Source organism: Melozone crissalis, unplaced genomic scaffold (genome assembly GCF_028551555.1).
Source record: "Melozone crissalis strain CALT ecotype California unplaced genomic scaffold, PUWL_Pcris_2 ptg000150l_1, whole genome shotgun sequence".
In the NCBI taxonomy this organism is placed as follows: domain Eukaryota; kingdom Metazoa; phylum Chordata; class Aves; order Passeriformes; family Passerellidae; genus Melozone; species Melozone crissalis.
Window position 1 is genome coordinate 429859 of NW_026535921.1, and position 13187 is coordinate 443045.

Here is a 13187-nt window from a genome sequence, read left to right on the forward strand (position 1 = left end):
CAGATTTGTCCTGCCGCGCGGCATGCCGGGCCCGATCCCGCGCCAAGCCCGCGCTGTCCCGGCGCGTCCGCGGGCTCGGCGCGGGCCGGGCCGTGCCGGGCCGTGCGGGCCGGGCCGCAGCGCGGCAGGGCCGGGCGGGGCCGGGGCCGGGCCGGGGCGGGCGTGTGCTGGGCGGGCGTGCGGCGGGCGGGGCAGGCGGGCGGCGGGGCGAGTCGGGCATACTTACCTGGCAGGGGAGACACCATGATCAGGCAGGTGGTTTTCCCAGGGCGAGGCTCATCCCTTGCACTCCGGGTGTGCTGACCCCTGCGATTTCCCCAAATGCGGGAAACTCGACTGCATAATTTGTGGTAGTGGGGGACTGCGTTCGCGCTCTCCCCTGATATTCCCCGTTAAAGACAGATTTAAAGGTTTCAGTATTACCCGTTTGGCCCTGTAACCGTTCTCTACCCATTCAGGGATCAGGCTATGGCCCCGTCCTCGGTCGGGTGGCTTCTAAAGCCGAGCCCTTCCTGCACCGACACAGCCGCGCTCGCTGCTGGCGGAGGCTGGAGCCCTGGCGCTGAATTGGGACAGAGCAGCCGATGGGGCTGCAACGGCCTGTCAGGTTATGATTTTAGAAATTTAAGATTCTAAGTGAGGATTAGAACCAATTCAAATTGAAGTTAAATATGCTTAACAGTATTTAACGATTATTAGGTGCTTAAACTAAAGCTAATTGTTATATTATGAGTTTATTTACAGATGGAAGTGGAGCACGTGAACCGGTACAGGAACATACTGAAAGCAGCAGAACAACGCCCAGCACCTGGACTCTGTGTCAATCCTTCGTGAAGCAGGGGCCTTGGATCGTGCCAGAGGGTCACAGAGACCTGATGAAGACATTCCTGACTTCATCGCCGGGGCCACCGACACAATTCGAGACCACTGACCCAATTCAAGAGAAGAACTGCGCACGCGTGAAGGATTAATAACCTCATTTTAATACAGCGCGGGGATGGGAGGTGCTGGTGTTGTGCATATGTATTATTTTGGAAAAGAAAGCGAAGGCAAAAATCCTTGTGTGGTGCGGTCACGCATTTTGGGGATGAGCCCCATCGTGCCCGCTGGTGTTATACACACACCGCTTTCTAACTTTAACTAGAGAGTCTTTGTCCGCGATTTTCGGTTTTAATAATTCACTGTGGCACCGTGGATGCAACTGCTGAGTGGCCCGGAGGGCAGAGAGGCTCGGGGGCAGCCGGGGACGGGCGGCCGGGGGAGCACACTGCCCGCAGGAACCGGCCAGCGGATCCCTAACGGGAGGCTCGGGGGGGCCGCCTCGGGGACGGGATGATCCCGGGCTGTCCCCGCCGTGACTGCGGGAACAGGGAAACACCGCGGGGAAAGGGGCGAGGTGCCGGTGCCGCCCGGTGGGCGCTGCCGGGGCACTGTGGGCTCATGCAGCGACACAGACAGCGCAGCGGCGTGCGGGGGAGCGCCGAGAGCGAACGTGCCGAGGGCAGCGCTGATGGCCCTGAATCCTGCGGGGATCCATGCGAACATGAACTCCGGGGTGAGTGAGCAGAGCGAGCACAGGACGGGCTGGTGAAATCTCGCGATGGCTCAGTGATGAACGGTGCCCTGGATACGTTAAATCTGTTTTTGACCGGGAACGCCAGGGGAGAGCGCGAACGCAGTCCCCCACTACCACAAATTATGCAGTCGAGTTTCCCGCATTTGGGGAAATCGCAGGGGTCAGCACACCCGGAGTGCAAGGGATGAGCCTCGCCCTGGGAAAACCACCTGCCTGATCATGGTGTCTCCCCTGCCAGGTAAGTATGCCCGACTCGCCCCGCCGCCCGCCTGCCCCGCCCGCCGCCCGCCCGCCCAGCACACGCCCGCCCCGGCCCGGCCCCGGCCCCGCCCGGCCCTGCCGCGCTGCGGCCCGGCCCGCACGGCCCGGCACGGCCCGGCCCGCGCCGAGCCCGCGGACGCGCCGGGACAGCGCGGGCTTGGCGCGGGATCGGGCCCGGCATGCCGCGCGGCGGGCACAAATCTGCATAGACGCGCCCACAACTCCCCGCTGGCCCCGCCCCCTGCGGCCCGGCCCCGCCGGGAGCCCCGAGAGCCGCGGAGCCGCTGCCCCGGGCCGGGCCGGTTTGGGCCGCGCTCCGCTCCCGCCGCTGCCGGGGCTCGGGCCGCCTCTCCCGCTGCCGGAGCTCCCTCTCCCCGGCACTGCCCGGTGCTGCCGCGCCCCTCCCGGTGCCCCCGCTCCGCTCCGCCCGCTCCTCCCGGGGCTCTCTGCTCCCTCGGGCACGATCGGCCGGGCCAGCGGCGTTCGGGGTGCGAAAAATGCGGAGTTTATGGTTGGCTTTTCGCAAATATTAAAATTAATATTATCTGTGTTATTTTAGAAAGTTATGCTGTATTGATTTTCTTAAGTAGTGTGTTAAATATATTTTTAGGTTATAAATAAGGTTAAAATAGAAACTATGCTATGTGAGATACTTGTTTTACAGAAAGGACTCGCAGCAATAACCCAAACTGCACAAAGAGCCTTTTCACACTGCAGCCCTCGCTGGGGCTCTCATCCCATCGGGGCTGGGCTCTCCTCACCCCCTGCACTCCCGGCCTCAGCTCAGCTTTTGGGGACTCTCATTTCCCTCTCACCCCAGGGTCCCCAAAGCCCAAACTGGAGCTGTGAGGGCACCCAAATGTGGGAATGGGCTCTCTGTTGAGGGAGGGATTAAACCATTCTGTGTCTGTTTAAAAAGGCAAAAAGCCCATAAGTTTCTCTTCCCACTTTGGTAAAAAAACACATCACAGGACCTTTAGGATCTCACCTCAAACCTAAGGTTATCTAATTAGATACAGGCTAAAAAATTTCAAGTAACTCCCTAGAGAAAGAAGAGAACAAAGGAAATAATTGCTTTTGTGGGGTGTTTTAGTAGGAGTAAGAGCCTCTTGCCCCTGGCTCGGTTTTTCTCTGTAAGAGCTTTGTTATTTTGCCCTTTATTAAACCTTTTCCTGTTTCCAACAGTACCTCAGAAGCCATCCTGCTGATTTTATGCCATTCGGGGTAGCTGAGCTATCTCAAGTGCAATAAGTTCTCCAGGAGCTCCTGAGACCTCGCTCAAAGAGAAACCCAAAAACTTCCCTGGGTGAATGGGCAGAGCTGCACTTTCCATCCATTTCCAGGGGAATGTGCAAACAGAGTCCTTTGGGAAAGTTAATTGTGCATTTACTTTGGGAAAGTTAATTGTGCATTTACTTTGGAAAGGTTAATTGTGCATTTTGCACAGCAAACCCTGCCCCAGCAGTGGCAAAGGGCACTCGGGCACGTGGGGAAAGCGATGGGGTCATTTTGTGTTCCAAGTCCTGAATGCCATGGGATGTCCGAGGGATTTCCTGCCCTGAGGATTTCCTGCCCCGAGAGATTTCCTGCCCTGAGGATTTCCTTATCTGAGGATTTCCTGCCCTGAGGATTTCCTCCCGCTGCAGGAACAACACCAATGCCCTGTTACTCCACGGTCCCTCACAGCCAGTAACTACAGACCAGGATATTCCAGTGCCCACTATAAAATCCAGGGCTCCATTCCCGGCTCGAGTGGCCCCAAAGGGTTCAGGGAGACAGGAGCTGCCTGTGGCTCCCTCCGGCCCAGCCCAGCTCCTTCCTCTCCTGCTCTTCCCTCGTGTCTGTGCCCAGCCCCTGCTCAGGGCTCGCCTTCTGCCTGTGTGCTGCCCTGGCACAGATTTGGGCATTTCTGCCCCTGGTACAGATTTGGTCATTCCTGTCCTGGCACAGATTTGGTCATTTCTGTCCTGGCACAGATTTGGTCATTCCTGTCCCTGGCACAGATTTGGGCATTCCTGCCCTGGCACAGATTTGGGCATTGCTGCCCCTGGCACAGATTTGGTAATTTCTGCCCCTGGCACAGATTTGGTCATTCCTGCCCTGGCACAGATTTGGGCATTGCTGCCCCTGGCACAGATTTGGTAATTTCTGCCCGTGGCACAGATTTGGGCATTCCTGCCCTGGCACAGATTTAGGCATTTCTGCCCCTGGCACAGATTTGGTCATTCCTGCCCTTGACACAGATTTGGTCATTTCTGTCCCGGCACAGATTTGGTCATTTTTCGTGTCTCTTCTCCTCCCCTGGCGCTCCCTCCCGTGTCCTGGGCACCCCCTGGGCACTGCCCATCCTCTGTGCCCCCCGTGTCCTTCCCGGAGATCCCATCCCAGAGCGGGCACCGAGTGCGAGCAGCGCCAAGTGAGAGACAGCGCCGTGTGAGAGAGACAGCGCCGTGAGAGAGAGACAGCGCCGCGCCTGCTGCCCGTGCCGGGTCTGGGTCCCTTCGGGGACTGGTTCCGTTCGGGATCTGGCTCCGTTCCGGGTCCGGTTCCGTTCCGGGTCCGGTTCCGTTCGAGAGGGTCCGGACGCGCCCGGGCCGGGCGGGGGTCGCTCCGCCGCGCCGCCAGGGGGCGCCAACACGAGGGCGAGACACGAGGCGGGTTGTGGAGGGGGCGTGGCCATGCGAATCACAGCGGGGCAGAGGGCGGTGCCATGGATGCGGGAGGCTGGGGGCGTGTCCATGCAAATGAGATCCCCGCCGCGCGGCATGCCGGGCCCGATCCCGCGCCAAGCCCGCGCTGTCCCGGCGCGTCCGCGGGCTCGGCGCGGGCCGGGCCGTGCCGGGCCGTGCGGGCCGGGCCGCAGCGCGGCAGGGCCGGGCGGGGCCGGGGCCGGGCCGGGGCGGGCGTGTGCTGGGCGGGCGTGCGGCGGGCGGGGCAGGCGGGCGGCGGGGCGAGTCGGGCATACTTACCTGGCAGGGGAGACACCATGATCAGGCAGGTGGTTTTCCCAGGGCGAGGCTCATCCCTTGCACTCCGGGTGTGCTGACCCCTGCGATTTCCCCAAATGCGGGAAACTCGACTGCATAATTTGTGGTAGTGGGGGACTGCGTTCGCGCTCTCCCCTGGTCGTGCGGTTCAAGAACAGAAAGAACTCCCAGACGTTCTCTACAAAGACCCTTATGCCGCCTTGGTCCGGAGCGGCGTTGGTCCTTCCCAGCCCCGTTCCTGCCCCAATAAATGCCGCCCCGCTCCGTCCCGCACCCCGCAGAACCCCACCCGGGCCGAGGCAGGAGGTGCCAGGGTCGCTCCGCCCTTTTACAGCCCAAATTAACCTCTAATAAACCTGGTTATCCAATGTCTCATCCCGGCCCTCCTCACCCGCTGCGGTCCCAGAGCCTCTCCCGGTGCGCTCCCGCTTCCCCCGTCCAGCCGCGGGTCTGTCAGCACGGAGGAAGCCCCGGGACAGGCAGCGAGCGCAGGACCCCGCGGTGACCCGCGGCACGCAGTGTTACCACACGAGTTTATTTAAATAAAACCGAACACAGATGCAGCGTTGCGACCGGAGTGATGGACCAGACAAGCGATGCGACGGGGACATGGCAGCTGGGGCGGGCGGGCGTGCGAGCCCTGGCGGTGACCCAGCCCAGCCCCGGCTCCCGGGGGCCGCCGGCGAGAGGAGAGGGCGCGCTGCCGTTCCGTGCCGTGCCGTGCCGTGCCGAGCACGGCCCCCTCTCCGGGACCCCCGTGGCCGCCATGGCCGCGCTGGGCTGGGCTCTCCCTTTCACCTTCGCAGGAAGCTGAACCCGCTTCTCTCTCCTCTGCCGCGCGGCCTCCCGCTCCAGCAGGCCGGCACTCGCTGTGCCGCGGGGGTCCCGGGGCCCTGAGGGTCCCAGCGAGGTGAGCAGCCCCCAGGACCAGGCCTCCCTCCTCACTCTCACCGGGGCGGGACGCGGCGCTCGCTCGCACCGGGGGGACAACAGAAATAAATACGGGGAGGGGGTGGCTGGGCAGGCCCCGGCCGGGGCCAGAGCCCGTCCCCAGCCCCGGCCCCGGCGCAGCCGCGCTCCTCGCCCGGGGATGGCGGCTGCCGATGGAGATGGTGCTTCCCCAGCCCGGAGCTGCCCGCGGCGTGTGCCGGGCGGGGCGCGGGCTCGGAGCTCGATGTCTGTGCTGGGGGCGGCGCGGGGGGCGCAGGGGGCGCGGGCCGGGGCTAGTACTCGTCCTGCTCCTCTGGCGGCTGCTCCTCCAGCTCGTCATCCTCCGGCGGGGCAAAGCCCTCCTGGGGGGAACGGGGGCGGCACGGGTGGGCACAGGAGCCCCCACCTGGCGTGGCAAAGCCCCGGCGGCCCACGGAGCGAACAGGGACAGCCCGGGGGAAGGGAGTCCCTCCCTGCCCAGGGAATTGCAGGGAGCAGAGCAGGGACGCGGGCTCCAGCCCGGCCCTCACCTCCGTGGCATAGAGCACGCTGACGATGCCGGTGATGATGGGGCTGTTCTCGTTCTCGTGCTCCTGGCAGATGAGCTCGATGTCCCGCAGTTTGCTGAAGTAGAAATCCCGCTCCTTCTCCAGCCCGTCCACTGTCAGCTTCAGGTCCATCAGCTGTGGGACAGGCAGATGTTCAAAACCTCCAGCCCCCATCTCCACGGTGCCCCCCAGCCCTGGCAGGGACCCCTGCCTGTAGCAGACCCCATGGAGCTGGCAAGAGCTCCATGGAGGATTGAGACTTAACAGCAGGAACCGCTGAGTCGTGATGAGACAGCAAAATTAGCTCCTGTCTTCCACCCCTCACCCCATAGCTCATCTCTGTAACCCCACAGGCCACTTTTCCCTGACCCTTACTATTGGACAAGTTTGGATCCCCCTACACCCTATGAAAGGGGCTGTTTTAGCCCATTCGACAGAAGAAGAGCTGTCACTGGAACCCTTCACAGACTCCCCAATAAACCATCGCTGTGGAACCACCAGGACCTCTCCTTCTCCTCTCTCTCGTCTGCTTCTGCCCCAGCCAAAGGCGCCCTAGCGAGCTAGCAAAGAGCTGGAATGCTAAGAGAGCTGAGAGTCAGTAAAGAGCTGGAATACTGAGAGCTGAGAATCACTAAAGAGCTGGAATCCTAAGAGAGCTGAGAGTCAGTAAAGAGCTGGAATCACTGAGCTTGCTAAGGGTGGCAGTGGCTGTGAGCTGCCTGGGTATTGGGGCACTCTGTGCCAGAGGGACTGAGCCATCCAGAATGGCCTGGCTCGGGGACAAGCCCAGCTCTGGCTCCTCACCCACCTGCTGGTTGAGCTCCAGGATCTGCGCGTCGGCCTCGGTGCCGCCGTTGCGGGCGGCGGGCGAGTTTTTCCGCAGGATGCCGCTGGGCACGGTGCCGAGGCGGGCGGGGTTCGGGCTGTTCTTGGGGCCCGTGGGCGAGGTCCTCTGGGGCACTTGACGGCACACGGGGACCGATGGGTTAATGCTGGCTGGGGGGCTGCCGCGGGGACCGCCCCCCGCGCATTGAGTGGGGGGCAGCGGCCGGGGCGGGCGGATCCCCTGTGCGGAGCCACGGCCCCGAGCTCCACCTTCGGCCTCCCCCCTGCCTCAGTTTCCCCTGGTAAACCTCACCCCCACCCTCCAAGGGTGCTCGTGGCTCGTTCGGGGGTCGGCATGGGGCCTGAGGAGACCCCGAACCTTGACAGCCCCCACTGGGCCAGCACAGGGAGTCCCCGGTGCCCACGGGAGCTGCATGGCACGGGGGGGATGGCAGCCAGGGGTGGCAAACCGGCCCAGGCCGGCCTGAGCAGGCAGGTGGAGCAGGCAGGACCCCTGTGCTGTGCAGTCTGGGTGTCCCTGCAGCCCCCCGTGGCCGGCAGGGCAGGGCAGGGGCAGGGCAGGGGCAGGGCAGGGCAGGGCAGGGGCAGGACAGGGCAGGGATAGGGCATGGCAGGGCAGGGCAGGGGCAGGACAGGGCAGGGCAGGGCAGGGAAGGGACAGGACAGGGCAGAACAGGGCAGAACAGCGCAGCAGCAGAGCAGGCACAGGCACAGGCAGGGGCAGGGGCAGGGGGACGCCCGGCCGTGACCAGGGGTACAGAGGGCGGGGGGCAGCGCTCGCTGGGGGACAGCCCCGGACATTACCTGCGGTGCCAATGGGTTTCTTGGGTTTGTTGTAGATGTGATCACCTGGGTTAGGGGGGGGCGCCGCGTCCTGGCCCTGCCGTGCCAGCAGAGGGTTGTACTCCTTCCCGTCGTAGTTGGCGTCAAAGAACTTCTTGAACCACTGGATGAACTCGAAATTGTCCTGGAACTTGCCCTTCACCAGCCGCTCCACGGCAATGATCTGGGGGCACACCGGGGCTCAGCGGGGACCCTGGCACGGGGGTGCCAGCCTCCCGCGGCGCGCCCGCCCCCGCCGCCCCCGTGCACCTACTTTGTCCACTCCCATCTTCTTGAAGGCGGCCTGCAGCACCTTGAAGTTGTGGATGTACTCGTGCTCCAGCTTGGCCTGGAACTTCACCTTGCGCAGGTGCACGCAGCCGGGGAACAGCATGTCCATGAACTGGCAATAGGCGGCCCCTGCGCCGGGCCCAGCCGCGGTCACGGGGGGCCGGGGGCGCCCCGGCGGCGCCCCCCGCATCCCCCGCGAGCCCACCTGAGCACAGCTGCTCGATCTTGGTGTAGTTGAGCTGCAGGGAGTCGTTGACCCAGGCCAGCATGTCGTGGCGGCTCAGGTTCTCGCTGGTCACCGACGTGGAGTACACATTGACGGCCATGCCCCAGCTGCCAAGAGATGGGGGTCACACGGGCACCCCGGGCACCCAGCCCTGCAACAGTGGCACTGGGACCCGGGGTGCCAATCCCACCCAGACTCCAGCACTGGGGGCACTGGGACCCAGGGCATCCGTCCCACACCAGGGGCACTGGGATCTGGGGTGCCCATCCCAACTGTGCTCCAACAGCAGGGGCACGGGGACCTGGGGCATCCATCCCACCCAGACTCCAGCACAGGGGGCAGGGGTCCCAGGACACGGGCACTGCCGAGGGGATGCCAGCCCTGCCGGGGGCACTGCCCAGGGGATGCCAGCCCTGCCGGGGGCTCTGCCAAGGGGATGCCAGCCCTGCCGGGGGCCCTGCCGAGGGGATGCCAGCCCTGCCGGGGGCAGTGCCCTGGCTGAGCCCAGGGGCTCCGGGGGCTGCTGCCCTTAAGCCGCTTAGGGCCCCCCTCTCGGGCCCCCGGTGCCGCCTAATCTGCCGGGGCCGGGCCGGGATCGGGGTCCATTAGAGCCGGGCTTACAGGGGCAACATCTGCCGGCCGCGGCCTCCGCCCAGATGGCCGGGGGCTGCGGGACCCCCCGGCTGCGGTGCCAGCCCGGCAGGGCACGGGGGGCACACGGAGCCCACCGTCACTGCCCTGCACAGCCGCTCCGGTGCGGCCCCGAGCAGCGGCCCCTTCCCGGAGCGGGGGTCCCGGTGCTCCCGGTGCTCCCGGGGCCCCCCCGGGCGGCAGCGGCGGCAGCGGCGCCGTTAATCCGCTTCCCTCCCGGCGAGGAGGGGCCGCGGGCCGGGCCAGCTGCCAGGCGGGGGCAGGGGCAGGGGGGGTGCAGCCCCCAGACCCCCCTGCAGTGCCGCATGCCGGGGGATGAGGGGACACAGCAGCAGCAGCAGCAGCAGCAGCAGCAGCAGCAGCAGCAGCATGGCACATCTGCGCCCTGGGGCTGCGGGGCGCTGCCACCCCTGGGCGCTGCCACCCCCGGGCCCGTTGGGGGCGGAAGGTGCTGGTGGCCGCAGCGTCCCCGTGTCCGGTACGGCCCCGCCGTGACTCAGCACCGGCGATGCCGCAGCCGGCTGAGCCCATCCGGGACCCCCGGGCCCCCCGGTCCCGGCCCGCCGCGTTACCGCACGCACCGGCGGGAGGGGTCGGTATTTTCGGTATTTTTAGCCGCCGCCGCAGCCGCTGGAACCGGGGCCCCCGCGCCGCCGCCGCCCCCGCACGGCGAGGTGCGCACCGGCCCGCTCCCGGTACAACCCCAGCCCGTTCGGCGGCACGGCGCGGGCAGGGGTCCCCCGGGGCCGCCCCCATCGCGCCCCCTCCCCCGGCTCCGGCGGCGGAGCTGAGTCATGCGCGGCGCTGAGCCAGAGCCACGCGCACTGCGGTGCCGGGCTGCCGGTACCGGGGCTGCGGCGGCGGCGGGCACGGGAACGGGAACGGGGCAGGGGCTGCCTGCCCCCACGGCGAGGAGCGGCTGAGACCCCCCTGCCATCGCGACCCCTCCCCACATAACGGGGCAGCCCCCAAAGCATCGCCCGGGCCGGCGGGGCATGCCCGCGGGACCGGCACGGCCATCGCCGGGGCTCTGCGGCATCGCCCGTGCTGGGGAACGGCGCTGGGACCCCCAGAATCCCCGCCGGGGCTCTGCGGCATCGCCCGTGCCGGGGAACGGCGCTGGGACCCCCAGAATCCCCGCCGGGATGAACGGGGGTGTCACCGCGCCAGCCGCACCGCGAGTCCCGCACACGGCGGCACACGTGAGAGCGCGGGGGCGAACCCCGACACGGGGGGAGCGCCCACCGAGAACCGTGGCACGGGGGGAGCACCGTGATCCCCACCGAGAACCATGACACGGGGGGAGCACCCCGATCCCCACCGAGAACCATGACACGGGGGGAGCACCCCGATCCCCACCGAGAACCGTGGCACGGGGGGAGCACCCCGATCCCCACCGAGAACCGTGGCACGGGGGGAGCACCCCGATCCCCACCGAGAACCGTGGCACGGGGGGAGCACCCCGATCCCCACCGAGAACCGTGGCACGGGGGGAGCACCCCGATCCCCACGAGCATCCCGACACGCGGAGGGAACCTCGCCCCACCGGGAGCACCGTGACCCCGCCAGGCACCGAGGGCGGAGCGGGGCCGCCGCCCGGTGCCGCCCAGCCCGTCCCGACCCTCCAGAGCGCGTTCCGAGCCCCGGGCGCATTGCCGAGCCCGCCCCGGTGTAACGACAGGGCAGCCGGTGCCCGCGGCACGCTCCGACACCGGGGACGGAGCCTCCGGCCCGGCCGGTTTGCCGCGGCTCTCACCAAAAACGCGAATAAAAATAAGAACAGACCCCGGATTCCCGGCGTGCCGAGAGGAGAGCAGAGCAGAGGGGTCGGCCGGTCGGCAGGCACCGGGGGACGCTTACCGCTGCATTTTAATTGTCCGGGCGGGAGCCGCCAATCACGGCCCGACGGCGGCGGCCGAAGCCCCGGGCGTGCGTCCGTGCCCGTCCCGCACGCAGAGGTCGTTCCGGGCCCGGTCCCACGGCGCGGCCCCCGCGGCCGCTCTGCCCAAACAAACGGGAGCAGAGTGAGGCCGAGGGCGGCGGCACCGAGAGCCCCGCGCCGGGAGCGGAGCGGCACCGCCGGTGCGAGAGGGCCGCCGCGACTGGCGGCGTCTATTCTGGGAGCCGGCCCGGTGGCTTCTCAAGTGACAAACGCGCCGGGGGGGTGGCAGCCGGCCCGGCGGGGGCCGAGCGCCGTGCGGGGCTGGCGGCGGCCGCGGGGGCCCGGCCGCGGCTCGCCCACGTCCCGCCCGGAACCCCGGGAGCCGCTTCCCCCGCCCCAGCGGAGCATCCCCGCGCTCCGGTGGGCACGGGGGTTTCGCCGGGACCGGCAGTGCCCAGCCCCGCTCCGGCTCCATCCCCGGCTCCATCCCCGGCTCCATCCCCAGCTCCATCCCCGGCTCCGTACCGGCTCCGGCCCCGGCACCCTGTCCCCGGTTCCCGGCGGCGGCGGCAGCGCCGGTCCCGGCCCGCGGCGAGGCACGGCGGCCGTTCCGGCACCGGGAGCTGGCGATGCCCGCCCGCCCCGATCCCCCGCCGCGCTCGGCTCCCGCTAACCTAAATAACTCGGTACGGCGGCGGCGGGAGCATGTGCAGAGCGCGGCCCTCCCTCCCCCCGCTCCTGAAATATTAATGCCGCGGGATGAGCCGAGCCGAGCCGAGCCGAGCCGTGCCGTGCCGAGCCGAGCCGAGCCGAGCCGAGCCGAGCCGAGCCGAGCCGGGCGGGGGACACGCTGGCATCCCCGGCCGGGACAGCGCGCCCGGGACACGCAGCCGGGCAGGGCTGTCCCCAAAGGGACCGCACCGTGCCAGGGACCGGGGCTGCGGGCCGGGGAGGAGCCGCTCGGGAAGATCCCGGTGGGAGATGGGTCTGGATATCCCGGGAGTGGCGGGGCAACGCAGAGAAGGCCCCGGGCCCATCCCGACACGCGCGCGTCCCTGACGGCGTCACCTCACCGGGGACACCGCCGTACCGGGGACAGCACCGTACCGGGGACACCGCCGCACAGGGGACACCGCCATGAGCGCCAGGACCGGGAGCGCGTCACGCCCGGTGTGTCACGCCCGGTGTGTCACGGTGACAGCCACCTGCCGCTCCGGACCGCCGCGGCGGCATCGCCCGCGGGACGGGACCGGCGGCACCGGCAGCGCCCGAGCGGCGGCGGCCGCGTCCCGCGGGTCTCCGGGTGATGCCTGGGCCCTGATGATGCCCGGTACCGGCAGCGATGCCCGGTGCTGCGCGGGGCCGGAGCAGAGACCGCAGCTCCCGGCGCGCCGTACCGTGCTGGGGCCGTTCCGCGCCGTGCCGTACCCGCGGGAGCCGCGGCCGGGACGCAGGAGCCGCCGCCGCTGAGTCAGGCCGGGCCTGGCCGCCACCGGCCCCGCGGCCCCGCTCGGCCCCGCCGCTCGGCCCGGACCCGTCCGCGGCCCGGCTCCAACCGCTCCATCCCCGGCGTTACCGCACGAACCGGCCCGCCTCACCTCGGCACGCTCCGTGGCCCCTCGCCCCTCTGGCCCGGCTCCTCCAGCCCCGTTCCCGGCCCGGCCCCGCCGCTCCATCCCCAAGGCCCCGCCGCGGCCCCCACGGCCGGTGCTGCCGGGCGGCGGCGGCCGGTGCGGGATGCGGCGATGGCAGCGGCGCCGCCCGCTCCCCTCCGTGCCCCCGGGCGGCCCCGCCGCACTCACCGCTCGGCCGCGGCCGCCGCCGCTCCGCTGCCCCCGCTCCGCCGCTCCGGGACCGGGACCGGGACCGGGACCGGGCCGGAACCGCACGGACCGACCGCGCCTGCGCCGCCCCCCCCCGCGGGCGGTGCCAACGGCCTCGCCCCGCCCCCGCTGCCATGGCAACGGGCGTGACCACGCCCCATTTGCGCGCTGAAATGGGTTGGCCACGCCCCATTCGCCATCGCAACGACCCTGGCCACGCCCCTCTGTGCTGCCATGGCAACGGGTTTGACCACGCCCCCTCCGCCATGACAACAAACGTGGCCGCACCCTTGTCGCTATGGCAACGGGCCCGACCAGCGCCCTCTGGTGGCGGGAGGAGAGTT

General features: G+C 68.2%; 2 protein-coding genes and 3 non-coding genes across 7 annotated transcripts; 2 read left to right on the forward strand and 3 right to left on the reverse strand.

Annotated features, from left to right (window-relative positions):
• The first annotated feature begins 218 nt into the window (after positions 1-218).
• Positions 219-382, forward strand: LOC128948712 (U1 spliceosomal RNA). The gene has a single exon (XR_008484143.1). It is a non-coding gene; the product is annotated as a U1 spliceosomal RNA (small nuclear RNA).
• A 352-nt stretch (positions 383-734) lies between these two features.
• On the reverse strand, positions 735-4604 carry LOC128948679 (laforin-like). Its single transcript, XM_054293449.1, has 4 exons — positions 4235-4604; positions 1949-2353; positions 1301-1523; positions 735-780 (listed from the first exon to the last, which is right to left on the reverse strand). Exons 1-4 carry the CDS (start codon positions 4602-4604, stop codon positions 735-737), a joined length of 1044 nt encoding a protein of 347 aa, XP_054149424.1.
• Positions 1659-1822, reverse strand: LOC128948714 (U1 spliceosomal RNA). Its single transcript, XR_008484144.1, has one exon. It is a non-coding gene; the product is annotated as a U1 spliceosomal RNA (small nuclear RNA).
• Positions 4605-4798: 194 nt separating the features above from the next.
• Positions 4799-4962, forward strand: LOC128948715 (U1 spliceosomal RNA). The gene has a single exon (XR_008484145.1). It is a non-coding gene; the product is annotated as a U1 spliceosomal RNA (small nuclear RNA).
• A 378-nt stretch (positions 4963-5340) lies between these two features.
• Positions 5341-12894, reverse strand: MAPRE3 (microtubule associated protein RP/EB family member 3). Of its 3 annotated transcripts, none has more exons than XM_054293433.1 (7): positions 12823-12894; positions 8467-8594; positions 8245-8390; positions 7953-8154; positions 7111-7262; positions 6285-6437; positions 5341-6116 (listed from the first exon to the last, which is right to left on the reverse strand). In XM_054293433.1, exons 2-7 carry the CDS (start codon positions 8585-8587, stop codon positions 6048-6050), a joined length of 843 nt encoding a protein of 280 aa, XP_054149408.1. In that variant the 5' UTR covers positions 8588-8594; positions 12823-12894; the 3' UTR covers positions 5341-6047. The 3 variants fall into 3 exon arrangements, with proteins under 3 accessions (XP_054149408.1, XP_054149410.1, XP_054149407.1); XM_054293435.1 differs by lacking the exon at positions 12823-12894 and adding an exon at positions 10999-11149 and having other exon boundaries at positions 7998-8154; XM_054293432.1 differs by lacking the exon at positions 12823-12894 and adding an exon at positions 10999-11147.
• Between the last annotated feature and the right edge of the window lie 293 nt (positions 12895-13187).